The sequence below is a fragment of the Pleurodeles waltl genome, chromosome 11, assembly GCF_031143425.1.
Source record: "Pleurodeles waltl isolate 20211129_DDA chromosome 11, aPleWal1.hap1.20221129, whole genome shotgun sequence".
NCBI classification, from domain to species: domain Eukaryota; kingdom Metazoa; phylum Chordata; class Amphibia; order Caudata; family Salamandridae; genus Pleurodeles; species Pleurodeles waltl.
Window position 1 is genome coordinate 936,148,877 of NC_090450.1, and position 17,768 is coordinate 936,166,644.

At 47.7% G+C, this 17,768-nt stretch overlaps 1 protein-coding gene across 2 annotated transcripts in view; it reads right to left on the reverse strand.

Moving 5' to 3' along the window:
- The window catches only part of GCN1 (GCN1 activator of EIF2AK4), a 1,158,386-nt gene that overhangs the window by 541,304 nt on the left and 599,314 nt on the right, over positions 1 to 17,768 (reverse strand). For both annotated transcript variants that reach the window (XM_069215038.1, XM_069215039.1), the window contains exon 29: positions 4,048 to 4,175. In XM_069215038.1, coding sequence (XP_069071139.1) covers positions 4,048 to 4,175 — 128 coding nt within the window. The remainder of the gene's footprint in view (positions 1 to 4,047; positions 4,176 to 17,768) is intronic.

Genomic DNA, 17,768 nt, shown 5'->3' on the forward strand with positions numbered 1-17,768 from the left:
AAAGATTTAGATTCCTGCAACTTACAAGAAGAAGAGGATTGCTGAGCTGAAAGACCCCTGCAGAAGAAGAAAAGAAGACACCAACTGCTTTGGCCCCAGACCTACCGGCCTGTCTCCTGCCTTCTAAAGAAACCTGCTCCAGCGACGCTTTCCCCAGGAACAGCGACCTCTGAATCCTCAGAGGACTGCCCTGCTTCAAGAAAGACAAGAAACTCCCGAGGACAGCGGCACTGCTCCAAAAAGACTGCAACTTTGTTTCAGAGGAGCAGATTTAAAGACCCCTGCAAATCCCCGCAAGAAGCGTGAGACTTGCAACACTGCACCCGGCGACCCCGACTCGACTGGTGGAGAACCAACACCTCAGGGAGGACCCTCCGGCGACTCCGAGACTGTGAGTAACCAAAGTTGTCCCCCTGAGCCCCCACAGCGACGCCTGCAGAGGGAATCCCGAGGCTCCCCCTGACCGCGACTGCCTGACTCTAAAGTCCCGACGGCTGGAAAAGACCCTTCACCCGCAGCCCCCAGCACCTGAAGGAACGGAACTTCTGTGCAGGAGTGACCCCCAGGAGGCCCTCTCCCTTGCCCAGGTGGTGGCTACCCCGAGGAGCCCCCCCCTTGCCTGCCTGCACCACTGAAGAGACCCTTTGGTCTCCCATTGAAATCTACAGAGAACCCGACGCTTGTTTGCACACAGCACCCGGCCACCCCCGCGGTGCTGAGGGTATACTTTCTGTGTGGACTTGTGTCCCCCCCGGTGCCCTACAAAACCCCCCTGGTCTGCCCTCCGAAGACGCGGGTACTTACCTGCTGGCAGACCGGAACCGGGGCACCCCCTTCTCTCCATTGAAGCCTATGTGTTTTGGGCACCTCTTTGACCTCTGCACCTGACCGGCCCTGAGCTGCTGGTGTGGTAACTTTGGGGTTGCTCTGAACCCCCAACGGTGGGCTACCTTGGACCCAAAACTGAGACCTGTAAGTGATTTACTTACCTGCTAAAAATAACAATACTTTACCTCCCCCAGGAACTGTGAAAATTGCACTGTGTCCACTTTTAAAACAGCTATTTGTGTTTTATGTGAAAAGTATATATGCTACTGTAATTATTCAAAGTTCCTAAAGTACTTACCTGCAATACCTTTCAAATGAGATATTACATGTAGAATTTGAACCTGTGGTTCTTAAAATAAACTAAGAAAAGATATTTTTCTATAACAAAACCTATTGGCTGGATTTGTCTCTGAGTGTGTGTTCCTCATTTATTGCCTGTGTGTATGTACAACAAATGCTTAACACTACTCCTTTGATAAGCCTACTGCTCGACCACACTACCACAAAATAGAGCATTAGTATCTCTTTTTGCCACTATCTTACCTCTAAGGGGAACCCTTGGACTCTGTGCATACTATTCCTTACTTTGAAATAGTGCATACAGAGCCAACTTCCTACACTAGGGACTTATAAGGGGATGCCAGTATGGCAATTGTGCGGCGTACAAAGTCCTAAAAAGAACAGATGATGGACAGAATGCTGAACAATGCAAACATTCACCCCCAGTCACAAAGATCTGGGTTTAATCCATTGGTTTTTTTGCTCGCCACCTCAGTTTGGACCCAGCCATATGCAAATCAGTCTTAACCCTGTTCCTCATGGAAACAGTCCAGCCCGAACTGCCAAGCCAGGTCCTTCCTGGACCGGAAAAACGCATCCTAGGACCGGTATCAAGGTATCACCCTTCATCAGCTAGGCTAGCTTGAATCCAGTGGCGCAGTGAGCACGGGGCCCACGTCTGGGCATACCCCTGCCACTTTAGTCCAAACTGGGTGACGTGGCGAGCAAAATAATGATGGATTAAACCTAGATCTGTGACTGGGGGTGAGTGTTGTAAAGTTTCGACACTCCATCCATCATTTTATTTTGTGATGTTGCTTTGTGCACCATAAATGGCATGGGTATGCCCATATGTGGGTCCCTTGCTCGCTGCGCCACTGGATTCAAGCTAGCCTGGCTGATGAAGGGTGATACCCTGAAACTGGTCCCAGGATGCCTGTTTCCTGTCCAGGGAGGACTAGGCCTAGCAGTTCGGGCTGGAATGTTCCTATGGGGAACAGGGTCAATACTGATTTGCATATGGCAGGGTCCAAACTGGGTGACGTGGCGAGCAACATAACAATGGATTAAACCCAGATCTTTGACTGGGGGTGAGTGTTTGAAAAGTTTCGACTCCATCATTTTATTTTGTTTTGTGATGTTGCTGCGTACAAAGTCCTAAGCAACCAAATTTAGAGTGAGAGAGCACAATCACTTGGGGACCTGGTTAGCAGGATCCCAGTGAAAACAGTCCAAGCATACTGACTGCAGGCAAAAAGTGGAGGCAACCATGACAAAAAGAGGTACTTTCCTACAAGGATATGCTGAATTGTACTCTCCTTTGGTGCTGCAGCAGTCTTTGGCGTTTTCCCCACCAAGGACGTTTTAGGCGCTGAGAATTTGGATATTAAAGATGTTTTCAGCATCGAAGTTGTCTTGGGATGGAGAGATATTTTCGGGGCCAGGGTTATATGCAAAGGTAGAGTCTTCTCGACCGGACTGGTCCCTAAAATTTTGCAACACTCCGTGCCAAGCTTTCTTGCATTTGCCAAGGCTTGTTGGTGGTTCTGCTGACCGCTGTCCAATCTGACGACCGGCGTGGGACTCGACTCCACAGCTGCACTAGTTAGTTCCCCGCCTGGCAGGAAAGCATCTTTAAGAAGGGTGCCTCCTGCACCGCCTGGGCACCCCTGGGTGTTCTGGACTCTGCCCCCTCTTTCCTTAGGTCCTCTTCTTCCGGGATCCACACCTGGGTTACACTGACCTGGTCCACATGTCCGACAGCAGTGGATAACTGAGGTCCTCACTGACTTCAACGGGAGGTTCCAACACAACTTCACCCCCTATGCACCTAGGCTCCCTGCTGTAGGTACTCTGCTTCTCTGGGTATACACGGGTGAGGGCACTCTTAAACCTCCCTTGCCCCAAAAGGTTTCCTCTGGAAATGGTCCTAAAACTCGAAATCTCCAACCGCGACTTCCCACGTTATCCTAAGGACACTGACCTGGGGTTACAACTCTACAAACGGGCACCTGGGAAACATAGCTACTTACCTTTGGTGTTTTAGTGCTTCCCCAGTATTAAGGGTCATTGGGTGGTAGCTTGAGATGGCAGTGATTTTCACATTCCATTTTTTGGTATATGGTTTGGCCTCCCCATAGCGGCCCACATTATTTTATGCTTTTACTTAGCTGTTTGAGTATATTTTTGTATGTTCATATCTCCGGTTAGGAGATATACCAAAGTTAGTTTAGTGTTTGTGTTAAAATAAATAATACATTATTTTTCTAACATTGTTGTGGTTCTTTCTTGTGTGTACATCACTGTCTGATCTGTGTGGTATTTGCAACTGCTTTACACCCTCCTAGATAAGCCTTATCTGCTCCCCACAGATATCATTTGAAAGCTCCGGTTATCCAGAATCTCTTACACTATCACTAAGGGTTGCCTGGAATTAGTATAAGGGTGCCTCACCTATAGGTGTACACCATATACTGAGTCAGCCTCCTACAGAACAAAAGAGGCTTTTACCTACAGACAGCTAACACCTGTCTTGGAGGTGAGAGCTAGAAAGCAATCATTGGAAATGCCAGAGTACAGAAAAGTCCAAATAATTCTGAGCGGCAAGAAAAGTGGAGTTTCCCACAGGGGTTGGAATTTCTAAGGCCACACTTGAGGGGGGCCTACGTTGGATGGAGTAAAGGAAGAGTGGTAGTCATACTACTCTGACCAGCTTGATTGCATTTCTAACGTCAGTATTTAGGGGCCTAACAATAATCTCTTTGTACAAGAGAAAGTCATTAATTTCCCTATTTTCAGGAAACACCAACTACTTTTCCCCCCCATATCTACCCACGTTCATCTATGGCCTTTCACACAACCCAAACAATGCAATACCGGTCTTCCCTCTTCTCCTGGTATTCCCTTTCACTAAGAGCAGGTGACCAAGACACTGCTTACCTCTCTGCCAATATTTTGATCTCATCCTCCACATCAAACTTCACCACCCATAGTCTATGCAGGAGATTCACTCCATTCTTCTCATCGCTATCTGGAGTTGGAAGCACCATCTGCAGTTCCATCAATCCCTAGAAGAAAGATTATGAAGTTAACAGGGAAATACAGAAGAAATCCATAAAACAAGAGTCATGTAAAACACACAAGGAAAATCCACATGTGAAGCAAACGCAAGAAGCAACCCAAGTTTGCAAGTAAGTACTAGGAGTTGGTTAAGAACAGATCAAACTAACAATAACATTAAGACAAAGTAGTGCAATATTCTGATGCATAAACAAACTGGCTAGGATTCATGGTAGGACTCAAACTAGGCCAATACATTAAAACGGAATTTAAACTAAGCATAACATTTGGAATCAGCTGTAGTATATTCAATACTCAATCATTCAAGTTTCCTTTATTCAGAAATGTAGGTTAATTCCAACTCTTCTATGCATTAAACATTAAATTCTAAACTAGGCAGGCATAAAAGTACATCCAGTATGGGTAGATTTAAAAACAGATTTAGCTATTGCAGTTTTGTTACTAAATGGAAGTACTCTGAGCCTTCAGGGGAAAGAGGCAAAGAATAAAGAGGGTGGCACTGGGGCATACATTGCTGGTAGATTTGACATATTCGGCAAACTGACAGGTGGTGGAAGACTTTATTTTAGTAAAGAGTCCTCTGCTTTTTTTGGGAATTAGGTCTCTGAAGAAAATTATCCAGATAACTCCAACATCCTTTATAGATATATTAGTCTGTTTCTATAAAATCTGCTTCCACTAGATTTCTATATACCAAGGCTACGGGGGGTGAACATGACTTTTGGAGTATGGGACATTTCCAGAACATGCTGTGGCCCAATTCTGTTATCTTGATTTCTATTAACTTTATCTATCCACATCAAGCACTATTAAAATCAAATGTTCTTGTATTCTCTATCTCTCTCTCGCTTCCAAAGTATTTGTGCTGGTGAATGGTGCTGTTTTATGCAAGGGTACTGCCTTTAAGTCTGGGCTTCTGGCTAGATTTGTCATCATCTTCTTGGTAGCTTCAGAGTAGTTCAAATTGCCTGTGGTGAGCACTTAACCAAGGCCCTACAGCTATTTAAAGGAATTTAGAAAAAGGTTGAAAACAGGAAGAAATACTTAACTAGAGACAATTTTAAGATTCCTCTGTGGAATCACTTATCAACCAAGTAGTACAGTAGATGTCAAGTCTTGTATCCCAACCGCTGCACCACCAACATAGAAAGCTAGCCCTTTATGTGGCATGCAATACAGTGTAAAGGGTCCAGGGTATCCCCAGTGAGTTGATGGGAGCTACCTATGCAAAGCCCAAGTGCTCTATCTAGGGGTAGTGTGGTCAAGTAGCCTGTGGCTTTACACAGAGGAGTGCAATGCACCTACAAATACACAAAATAGCCAATAAATAAGACGCTGGACTCTAAAAGGAGATCCACACCAATTTATAAAAATAGCAAATATCTTTATATATGTTTTGGCATCAGAGAAAAATCATTCAAGTACGTACAATTTAAATAGGAATTCTTTTCACTTTGGAAAGAAGACAGTGCAATTTCTGAGTTCTGCAATGTTATCCTATGGGAGGAAAAACAAGTTCTGTCAACAGGTAGAGGTACAGCGACTTACAAGACTAATCTCCTGGGGTTAAGGAAAGTAGCGAACAAGCTCCAAGGCAGCACTCACAGTACACCCTCAGCGGCACAGGGGCAACCGGGTGCAGAGTGCAAAACAGTGTTTCGTTACCAATGAATTTCTATGGAGATTGGTCACTGCAAAAAAAGAAGCTGCAGTCTCTGGACAGGAGGGTAGTCAGGCTGAACCAACAGCGGGGTTAAGGCTTCACAATGCTTGGGCACAGGTAGGCAACCATTGGTCCTCTTCTCCATGGTTCATGGGCGACTGGTGCAAAGGTGTCCTTAGGGGTCAGGTTTTTCTGACTTCAGTGGTCGCGGTAGAGGGAGGCTGTGTGCAGAGGCTGCAGGGAACAGCGGGGAGTCCAGGAGGGGTGAAACCACAATGGACTCGGAATCTGAATGGCTGGGGAACCTTGTTGGCACCGGTGGTCCACTTCACCTCAGGTCAGAGACGGAAGGTGCGCTGGTGACTTCAGGTGTCTGGTTTCTGGTGGTTCCAGAGGCTTCAGAGTCTCTTGCTTTGGATTTTTTTGGAGAACAGGTCCGCTGTTCACTGGAGGTCATGAGTCTTTTTCAAAGGGAGGCCGTCGTCCTGGGTTTCTGGAGTCACAGATGAAGGACGAGTCGCCTTTGGTGCAGATATCTATGAGGGATGCAGACAGGCCGGCAGGGTTTGCACCAGGTCAAAGGATTCTTGTCACCTCTTCTGCTGGCGCAGCTCTTCGGTGTCCTTAGGCTTCTCAGTGTAGGAGGCTGGATCAGTTTATGGTTCGCACCTATGGTGTGGCACCCTATACTGAGCCCTGGCAACACTTTGTGATAGTGAATAGGTGTTCAGATAGCAAAAGCTCTCTAGGTGTAGCGGAGACGAGCAGCTAAAGCTTATCCTGGAGAAATGTAAAGCACTTGCAATACCACAGTAGTCAGACAGTAACTCACTCACAAGAAAGAACCACTAAAGTGTCGCAAAAATAAAGGATTCTTTATTACAGCACTACTACTAGATTTGCATTGGTATATCTTCTTTGGAGATATTTACAAACAATATACCCACAAAATAACCAACAGAAACAGCAGAAAATATACAGGGCCCCATGGGGGAGGCCAAACAATATACTAAGTAAGTGGAATGAGAAATAGTGAACCCAACCAAGGTAAGTGTGGTAGTTAGCAAGGGGCGGGGGTACATGAAAACATCAGAGGTAAGTAAGGTAAGTGCCCCCAATGATCAGCTGCAGCTTGGTTACCTACCCAGTCGCCCCACAGACTAACACAGGGAAGTTGTGGTTTGAGTTTGTGTGTTTCAGGACCCTTCCCAGTGGGGTCCAAGGAAACCAACAGACAAGAGGGAGGTTGGAGAGTGCCCCCACCCCAGAAGACAGGAGTATCTACATCAGGGGACCCAGATGCAGAAGGGAGACTCTCTCAGGGGAAGCCTTGGGTTGTCTAGTTGCTGTCGCAACCCGTGGACCAGGCCGGTGGAATTCAGGACCTGAAAAGGAAAGGGACAGAGTCCAGTACCCTTGGAGGTGCCCAGGTGGTGGAGGAAAAAGTCCAGCTGCAGGGTCCAGGAGCTGCAGAAGATCCTAGGAGTCACCTACGAGCTGTCTCGAAAGTCGCCGGATGTCAGGAGAGTCAGTGACCAGATAGGTCACCAACCAGCATTGGCAAATGCAAGCAGGAGCAGAAGATGTGTTTGCAAAGTTTTGGGGGATCAGCGAGGTCCAGGAGTCTCTACCACTGAGGGGGAGTCGAGGCTGGCCAGCAGCATGCAGGAAGGCCAGAATTCGTTGGAGCCCCCACGAGTGACCCACAGGTGATGGATACAGGTATTAACAAGCAGGCCTCAGCAGCACAACAAAACAGAAGTCCCAAGTTACATGAGATGCAGGACAGGGGCTGATCTTCTAGTTGCATAGTGCTGGAGGCCAGGGCTTCTTAGCACCTGAAGATCTCCTAGAGGAAGAGTCAACACGCCTTGGCAAGAGCAACCGTTGCGGTGCACAGGGGTTCCGGTCCAGTGGCAGGAGTAGGGACCCACAGTCTCCCAGGTTAGTCAGAAGACAACCATGACCCAGAGGAGGCCACACACCCACCACCTGTGATGCAGAGCTTTTTGATGTCCGTGGGACAGCAGACCCCACCAGCTAGTCGATGTTGTCTTGAGGGGCCTGTGGATGCAAGGGAGTGACTCCTTCACTCCAAGGGAGATTAATTTGTGCTTCCAGGTGCAAACAGAGTCCTTGTGAACCTGGAGGATGCACAGCCTTGGATGTTGAGGAATTCTTGCAGGATCCGGATAAAAAATAATGCAATGGGAGCCTTCCCACCAGAAGCAGAAGTGTTATGGTTCCAAAGCAGATCAGCAGCAGTTCCAGAGACCAGGAGCAGATGTCTTGCAGAGAATTACTTGTAGAGTCTTGCTCGGCGAATCGGAGGACCCACCCTCAAGGGAGCCCTTAATTAACCCTAAAAGGCGGTTAGTAACTGTAAAGAAATGGCTCCCTGTTGCAGTTACCCCCCACTTTTTGCCTGATACTGATGCTGACTTGACTGAGAAGTGTGCTGGGACCCTGCTAACCAGGCCCCAGCACCAGTGTTCCTTCACCTAAAATGTACCATTGTATCCACAATTGTCACACCCTGGCATTCAGATAAGTCCCTTGTAACTGGTACTTCTAGTACCAAGGGCCCTGATGCCAAGGAAGGTCTCTAAGGGCTGCAGCATGTCTTATGCCACCCTAGAGACCCCTCACACAGCACAGACACACTGCTTACAAGCCTGTGTGTGCTAGTGAGAACAAAATGAGTAAGTCGACATGGCACTCCCCTCAGGGTGCCATGCCAGCCTCTCACTGCCTATGCAGTATAGGTAAGACACCCCTCTAGCAGGCCCTACAGCCCTAAGGCAGGGTGCACTATACCATAGGTGAGGGTACCAGTGCATGAGCCTGGTACCCCTACAGTGTCTAAACAAAACCTTAGACATTGTAAGTGCAGGGTAGCCATAAGAGTATATGGTCTGGGAGTTTGTCAAACACGAACTCCACAGCACCATAATGGCTACACTGAAAATTGGGAAGTTTGGTATCAAACTTCTCAGCACAATAAATGCACACTGATGCCAGTGTACATTTTATTGTAAAATACACCACAGAGGGCACCTTAGAGGTGCCCCCTGAAACTTAACCGACTATCTGTGTAGGCTGACTGGTTCCAGCAGCCTGCCACACTAGAGACATGTTGCTGGCCCCATGGGGAGAGTGCCTTTGTCACTCTGAGGCCAGTAACAAAGCCTGCACTGGGTGGAGATGCTAACACCTCCCCCAGGCAGGAGCTGTAACACCTGGCGGTGAGCCTCAAAGGCTCACCCCTTTGTCACAGCCCAGCAGGGCACTCCAGCTTAGTGGAGTTGCCCGCCCCCTCCGGCCACGGCCCCCACTTTTGGCGGCAAGGCTGGAGGGAACAAAGAAAGCAACAAGGAGGAGTCACTGGCCAGTCAGGACAGCCCCTAAGGTGTCCTGAGCTGAGGTGACTCTAACTTTTAGAAATCCTCCATCTTGCAGATGGAGGATTCCCCCAATAGGGTTAGGATTGTGACCCCCTCCCTTTGGACCCACCCTCAGGGCTAGTAGCCATTGGCTACTAACCCCCCAGACCTAAACACGCCCTTAAATTTAGTATTTAAGGGCTACCCTGAACCCTAGAAAATTAGATTCCTGCAACTACAAGAAGAAGGACTGCCCAGCTGAAAACCCCTGCAGCGGAAGACCAGAAGACGACAACTGCCTTGGCTCCAGAAACTCACCGGCCTGTCTCCTGCCTTCCAAAGATCCTGCTCCAGCGACGCCTTCCAAAGGGACCAGCGACCTCGACATCCTCTGAGGACTGCCCCTGCTTCGAAAAGACAAGAAACTCCCGAGGACAGCGGACCTGCTCCAAGAAAGGCTGCAACTTTGTTTCCAGCAGCCTTGAAAGAACCCTGCAAGCTCCCCGCAAGAAGCGTGAGACTTGCAACACTGCACCCGGCGACCCCGACTCGGCTGGTGGCGATCCAACACCTCAGGAGGGACCCCAGGACTACTCTAAGACTGTGAGTACAAAAACCTGTCCCCCCTGAGCCCCCACAGCGCCGCCTGCAGAGGGAATCCCGAGGCTTCCCCTGACCGCGACTCTTTGAATCCTAAGTCCCGACACCTGGGAGAGACCCTGCACCCGCAGCCCCCAGGACCTGAAGGACCGGACTTTCACTGGAGGAGTGACCCCCAGGAGTCCCTCTCCCTTGATCAAGTGGAGGTTTCCCCGAGGAACCCCCCCCTTGCCTGCCTGCAGCGCTGAAGAGATCCCTAGATCTCCCATTGACTTCCATTACAAACCCGACGCTTGTTTCTACACTGCACCCGGCCGCCCCCGCGCTGCTGAGGGTGAAATTTCTGTGTGGGCTTGTGTCCCCCCCGGTGCTCTACAAAACCCCCCTGGTCTGCCCTCCGAAGACGCGGGTACTTACCTGCAAGCAGACCGGAACCGGGGCACCCCCTTCTCTCCATTCTAGCCTATGCGTTTTGGGCACCACTTTGAACTCTGCACCTGACCGGCCCTGAGCTGCTGGTGTGGTGACTTTGGGGTTGCTCTGAACCCCCAACGGTGGGCTACCTTGGACCAAGAACTAAGCCCTGTAAGTGTCTTACTTACCTGGTTAACCTAACAAATACTTACCTCCCCTAGGAACTGTGAAAATTGCACTAAGTGTCCACTTTTAAAACAGCTATTTGTCAATAACTTGAAAAGTATACATGCAATTTTGATGATTTGAAGTTCCTAAAGTACTTACCTGCAATACCTTTCGAAGGAGATATTACATGTAGAATTTGAACCTGTGGTTCTTAAAATAAACTAAGAAAAGATATTTTTCTATATAAAAACCTATTGGCTGGATTTGTCTCTGAGTGTGTGTACCTCATTTATTGTCTATGTGTATGTGCAACAAATGCTTAACACTACTCCTTGGATAAGCCTACTGCTCGACCACACTACCACAAAATAGAGCATTAGTATTATCTCTTTTTACCACTATTTTACCTCTAAGGGGAACCCTTGGACTCTGTGCCTGCTATTCCTTACTTTGAAATAGCACATACAGAGCCAACTTCCTACAGTAACTCTCTGAAGTGACCCACCTCTCAGAGGGGGTCAGGGATGTCACCTACCTGGCCTAACCAGTCAGATGCTCCCAGGAGCCTCTGCCCCTCTTATTTTCAAAATGGCAGAATCAAGGGGCCACCTGGCAGAGCTCTGCGCAGGGGAGGAGCTGGACAGGGGGGAGGGGTCACTCCCCTGTCCTTTGTGCAGTTTCACCCCAGAGCAGGAACCAGGGGTTCCTGAACTGGTACAACCCAGATTATGCAAGGAGGGCACCAAATGTGTACCCTTCAAAGCAGTAGGATGGAGCTCAGAGGCCACCCCACCCCATGCACAGGGGGAGGTGGTCACACCTCTCCCTTGCAGGAAATCCTTTGTTCTGCCTTGCTCTGGCTGAGCCAGGCACATCAGCAGGAGGGCAGAACAGTGTCAGTAGTCGGTAGTAATGTGGGCTGGCAGCCAGACCCCGTAAGGCTGCATGGGCAGAACTAGAGGATCATCTAAGGAACTCCCAGAGTACAGGGGATAATGCAACTAGCACTGGGATCGGTGTAGTTGCATGAGTCCAACATGTTTCATACCAGACATGCCTAAGTTCAGAGAAGCCATTATGTAGTTGGACGATTCGTGTTGACCAGTGTCCACTGCATACCTTAAGATGGCTTCCACACACTTACAAAGCCCAGGGAATTGAGTCAGGGGTTTGTAGGGGTACCCTGCTCATGCAGGGGTACCCTCACATTTAGGGACATGCACCATGCCCTTGGGCTGAAGGGCCTACCAGAGGGGTGACGTACAGTGTCTAAGTGCAGAGACCAGGATATTAGGCACGCCTTATATCAGCGTTGAAAGGGTGCATACACTATTTCACACAGGCTGCAATGGCAGGCCTGCCTTCAGTTTGCATGGGCTCCCATGGGTGTCAATACATGCTGCAGCGCAGGGGGGACCCCTGGTGTACCGATGCCTTATATAGTTGCACCACTATGCCAACTGTGGGCGTAAAGAGTTTACCAGCAATCAAATTTAGAGACGAGAGCACAGGCACTGGGGTCCTGGATCCCAGTGAACTGCAGTTTAAACACACTGACATCAGGCAAAAAGGGGGAGTAACTATGCTAGAAAGATGGTACTTTCCTACAATAAGGAAATCAGGATCTGCTTCACTGGCACCAGGGGCCGCTCTAAATACTGAATTTAGGGGTGTCAGGGGTTTGTAGGGTAGTAGTCAATGGACTACTGGCACCTGGGGTCACTACGTTCCCTATATGATCACTTCCTGTGAGAAGTGGGCATACGCCTGTCCCAGCGTTCCTAGGTATGCCAACACAAATAGGGCTACCTCTGAAAAATCGTGTCCACCTCGGAGAAGCCCACCTTTAGGGTGGTACTAGCCTAGAGGTGGCATGCCTTTCCAGGAGCCAAACGGGCTCTGGACAGGGGTGTGGTGGCTCCCTCGCCTGTGAGGGGAGTCAGATTTGCATTTCATAGGCGGCAGCCCTCTGAGGTTTGCAGCCTTAGGCAGGCTTATCAGCAGGTCATCCTGTGGGAGGGGGTGTTACACCATCTTCCCGGACAGGCTTTTGTTCTAGGCCTCTGGAGAGAAGGCTCTCACCCTAGTGGGCCAGTTCCCTTCTATCAGGTGGCAGGTTGGCAGAAACTGGTCAGCGAGCACACCAGAGGCTGGTGTGGTTTCAGATGGCCATTCTAAGGTGCCCTCTGAGTGCATGTACTAGCAAATCCAACACTGTCATCAGTGTGGGTTCACCAATACAAGATGTTTGATACCAAACATCCCTACCTTCAGTGAAGCCATCACGTAGCTGGGTAACCCGTACCTACCAGTGACCCACACATGCATTTGAAATGGCTTTCTTTGTCACTTACTATCAGTGAGAATTGACTAAGACATAGCAGGAGCATATCTGCTCGAGCAAATATACCCTCACATATAATATAACGCACCATGCCTTAGGGCTGTAAGGCCTGCTAGAAGGGTAACAAATATATTCCATGCAGTGTAGGGGACACAGCACAAGGGCTGTGTGGAATGTCAGAATGTCACTTTTGTCTGCACCAGTACACAGCCTGCAATGGCAGCCTGTCATGCTTGTTGAGGGGTCCCTTAGGGTGGCACAATTCATGCTGTAGCCCTTAGGGACCCTCTTTAGCACCTCAGGCACTAGGTACCAGGTGAACCATTTACTAGGGACTTGCATAGGGTGCTAAAGGATTTTCCAATTGGGGAAACAACTGAACAGTTTTAGGGAAAGAGATCTGGCACTGGGGACCTGGTTAGCAAGAACCAGTGCACTTTCAATCGAAATCACATCAGATACCAGGCAAAAGGAGGGGGTAACCATGTCAAAATGGGGCCCTTTCCTAAAGAGGTGGGCACCTCTAACCCTGAAGACCTGGACCAGAGGATGTAAGGCAGAGTAGGCCCTGCAACAATCCAGCCTGTCTCCTTCCTTGTCTGATAAAGTTGGAAAGTCTCTCCTAGGTTGTGGCCGAGTCTCCTGATCTGTAGGCTGGAAGATTTGGGAGAGGACGGAGGACGGGTGGAGTGTAGGAAACTGCTTTTGTTGCAGCAGTCCCACCAACCTTTAGGCTGATAATTGATGCAACTTTGAAGTACACTGGGTTCCTGCTAACCAGGACACCAGTGCGTTCTTTCCCTAAACTGTACTTTAGTCCCCACAATTGGCACAGCCCTGCCACACCGAAAAGTCCCTTGTAACTGGTACCCCTGGTACCAAGGGTCCTGTGGCCAGGGAAGGTTTCTAAGGGCTGCAGCATGTATTATGCCACCCTAGGGACCCCTCAATCAGCACATGCACACTGCCTCACAGCTTGTGTGTGCTGGTGGGGAGAAAATCCCTAAGTCGACATGGCACTCCCCTCAGGGTTCCATGCCCACATCCCAATACCTGTGGCATAGGTAAGTCACCCCTCTAGCAGGTCTTACAGCCCGAAGGCAGGGTGCACTATACCACAGGTGAGTGCATAGTTGCATGAGTATTATGCCTCTACAGTGTCTAAGTCAAATCTTAGACACTGTAAGTGCAGGGTAGTCATAAACAGTATATGGTCTGGGAGTTTGTCAAACACGAACTCCACAGTTCCATATTGGCTACACTGAATTCTGGGAAATTTGGCATCAAACTTCTCAGCACAATAAATCCACACTGATGCCAGTGTGGGATTTATTGAAAAATGCACACAGAGGGCATCTTAGAGATGCCCCCTGTATACCACTCAAGGACAGTAGCCATTGGCTACTGCCCCCCAGACCTAAACACACCCCTAAATTTAGTATTTAGGGGCGACCCTGCACCCAGGAAATCAGATTCCTGCAACCTGAAGAAAGAAGAACTGCTGATCTGAAAGCCCCGCACAGACGACGGAGACGATAGCTGACATGGCCCTAGCCCTACCGGCCTGTCTCCAGACTCAGATAACCTGCACAGCGGGACCAGCGACTGCTGAGGACTCCGAGGACTAACCTGCACCTGAAGGACCAAGAAACTCCCAAGGACAGTGGCTCTGTCAAGAAACAACAACAAAGCAAGCAACTTTAAAGAGACTCCAACTTCCTGCCAGAAGCGTGAGTCTTCACACTCCGCACCCGACCAACACCGCAAAGAGGACTCCCAGGTGACTCCAACGACGTGGACGCCCTGAGTTGACCTCCCTGCACCCCAACAGCGACTGCACCTGACCGGCCCTGTGTTGCTGGTACGGTGGCTTTGGGGTTGCCTTGAACCCCCAACGGTGGGCTGCCTATGCCCAGGAGACAGACTGTGTAAGTGCTTTACTTACCTAAGAAAACTAACCAAACTTACCTCCCCCAGGAACTGTTGATTTTTGCACTGTGTCCACTATTAAAATAGATTATTGCCATTTTAACCAAAACTGTGTGTACTAATGTTTTAAATCAAAGTTCTATACTTACATGTGTGAAGTACCTTACAATTTATGTACTTACCTAAAATTTGAATCTTGTGGTTCTAGAAATAAAGAAATGAAAATGTCACTTACCCAGTGTACATCTGTTCGTGGCATTAGTCCCTGCAGATTCACATGTTTGGCACAGTCCGCTGCCTGGTGTTGGGCTCGGAGTATTACAAGTTGTTTTTCTTCGAAGAAGTCTTTTTTGGTCACGGGACCGAAGGACTCCTCCCTCTTCGGCTCCATTGCGCATGGGCGTCGACTCCATCTTAGATTGTTTTCCCCGCAGAGGGTGAGGATGGAGTTGTTTGCTATAAATAGTGCCCATGCAATGGAGTGAATATGTATGTACGTTAAGAGTTTATAATAATTATTTACAAATGTACAGATGTTTAAGATTCATGATCTACTTCTAAACGGCTACAGGCTTCCCGGGGAGGTGTGAGGGTACATGTGAATCTGCAGCGACTAATGCCACGAACAGATGTACACTGGGTAAGTGACATTTTCAGTTCGATGGCATATGTTGCTGCAGATACACATGTTTGGCATAGACTATAAAGCAGTTACCTCCCCTAAAAGCGGTGGTTTAGCCTGTAGGAGTTGAAGTAGTTTGGAATAATGTTCTTAGTACAGCTTGGCCCACTGTAGCTTGTTGTGCATTTAGTACGTCTACACAGTAGTGTTTAGTAAACGTATGAGGCGTAGACCAGGTTGCAGCCTTACATATTTCGCTCATAGGAATGTTTCCTAGAAAGGCCATTGTAGCACCTTTCTTTCTGGTTGAGTGTGCCTTTGGTGTAATAGGCAATTCTCTTTTGGCTTTAAGATAGCATGTTTGAATACATCTGACTATCCATCTAGCAATGCCTTGTTTAGAGATTGGATTTCCTATGTGTGGTTTTTGAAAAGCTATGAACAGTTGTTTTGTTTTCCTGATTAGCTTTGTTCTGTCAATGTAGTACATTAGTGCTCTTTTGATGTCTAATGTATGTAGTGCCCTTTCAGCCACGGAATTTGGTTGTGGGAAGAACACTGGCAATTCTACTGTTTGATTTAAATGGAATGGTGAGATTACTTTTGGCAGAAATTTTGGATTTGTTCTTCGAACTATTTTATTGTTGTGTATTTGAATAAATGGTTCTTGTATGGTAAATGCCTGTATTTCACTTACTCTTCTGAGGGATGTGATTGCAATGAGAAATGCGACTTTCCAGGTTAGATATTGCATTTCACAGGAATGCATGGGTTCGAAAGGTGGACCCATGAGTCTTGTTAAGACGATGTTAAGATTCCATGAAGGAACTGGTGGTGTTCTTGGTGGTATAATTCTTTTTAGCCCTTCCATGAATGCTTTAATAACTGGTATTCTAAATAGAGACGATGAATGAGTAGTTTGTAGGTAAGCAGATATTGCTGCGAGGTGTATTTTTATAGATGAAAAAGCGAGATTTGCTTTTTGCAAATGTAGTAAGTATCCTACTATGTCTTTCGTAGAGGCATGTAATGGTTGTATTTGATTGGCATGGCAGTAGTAAACAAATCTTTTCCACTTAGATGCATAGCAGTGTCTAGTGGAAGCTTTTCTAGCTTGTTTTATGACCTCCATGCATTCTTGTGTGAGGTCTAAGTGTCCGAATTCTAGGATTTCAGGAGCCAAATTGCCAGATTCAATGATGCTGGGTTTGGATGCCTGATCTGTTGTTTGTGTTGTGTTAACAGATCTGGTCTGTTGGGTAGTTTGACATGCGGTACTAGTGAAAGGTCTAGTAGAGTTGTATACCAAGGTTGTCTTGCCCATGTGGGTGCTATCAGTATGAGTTTGAGTTGGTTTTGACTCAACTTGTTTACTAGATATGGAAGGAGAGGGGGAAAAGCGTATGCAAATATCCCTGACCAACTCATCCATAGAGCATTGCCTTGTGATTCGCGGTGTGGGTACCTGGATGCGAAGTTTTGGCATTTTGAGTTTTCTTTTGTTGCGAACAAATCTATCTGGGGTGTTCCCCAAATTTGAAAGTACTTGTTCAGAACTTGGGGGTGAATTTCCCATTCGTGGACTTGTTGGTGGTCTTGCGAAAGGTTGTCTGCTAGTTGGTTTTGTATTCCTGGAATAAATTGTGCTATTAGGCGAATGTTGTTGTGAATCGCCCACTGCCAAATTTTTTGTGTTAGGAGGCACAATTGTGTGGAGTGTGTTCCTCCTTGTTTGTTTAAATAATACATTGTTGTCATGTTGTCTGTTTTGACAAGAATGTATTTGTGTGTTATTATGGGTTGGAAGGCTTTTAACGCTAGAAATACTGCTAACAGTTCTAGGTAATTGATATGAAATTTTGTTTGGTGTATATCCCATTGTCCTTGAATGCTGTGGTGATTGAGGTGTGCTCCCCACCCTGTCATGGAAGCATCTGTTGTTATAACGTATTGAGGCACTGGGTCCTGAAATGTCCGCCCTTTGTTTACATTTTTGCTGTTCCACCATAGAAGCGAGAGGTATGTTTGGCGGTCTACCAACACCAGATCTTGAAGTTGACCCTGTGCCTGTGACCATTGTGATGCTAGACACTGTTGTAAGGGTTGCATGTGTAGTCTTGCGTTTGGGACAATGGCTATGCATGATGACATCATGCCTAGAAGTTTTAGCACAAATTTTGCTTGTATCTTTTGGTTTGGAAACATAGCACTTATTACCTTGTGGAATGCCTGCACTCTTTGTGGACTTGGAGTGGCAATTCCTTTTGATGTGTTGATGGTTGCTCCTAGATATTGTTGTGTCTGACACGGTTCTAGGTGTGATTTTGTATAGTTGATGGAAAACCCCAGTTTGTGAAGGGTTTGTATGACACATGTGGTGTCGTTTGCGCATTTTTTTACTGTGTTGGTCTTGATTAGCCAATCGTCTAGGTAAGGGAACACATGTATCTGTTGTCT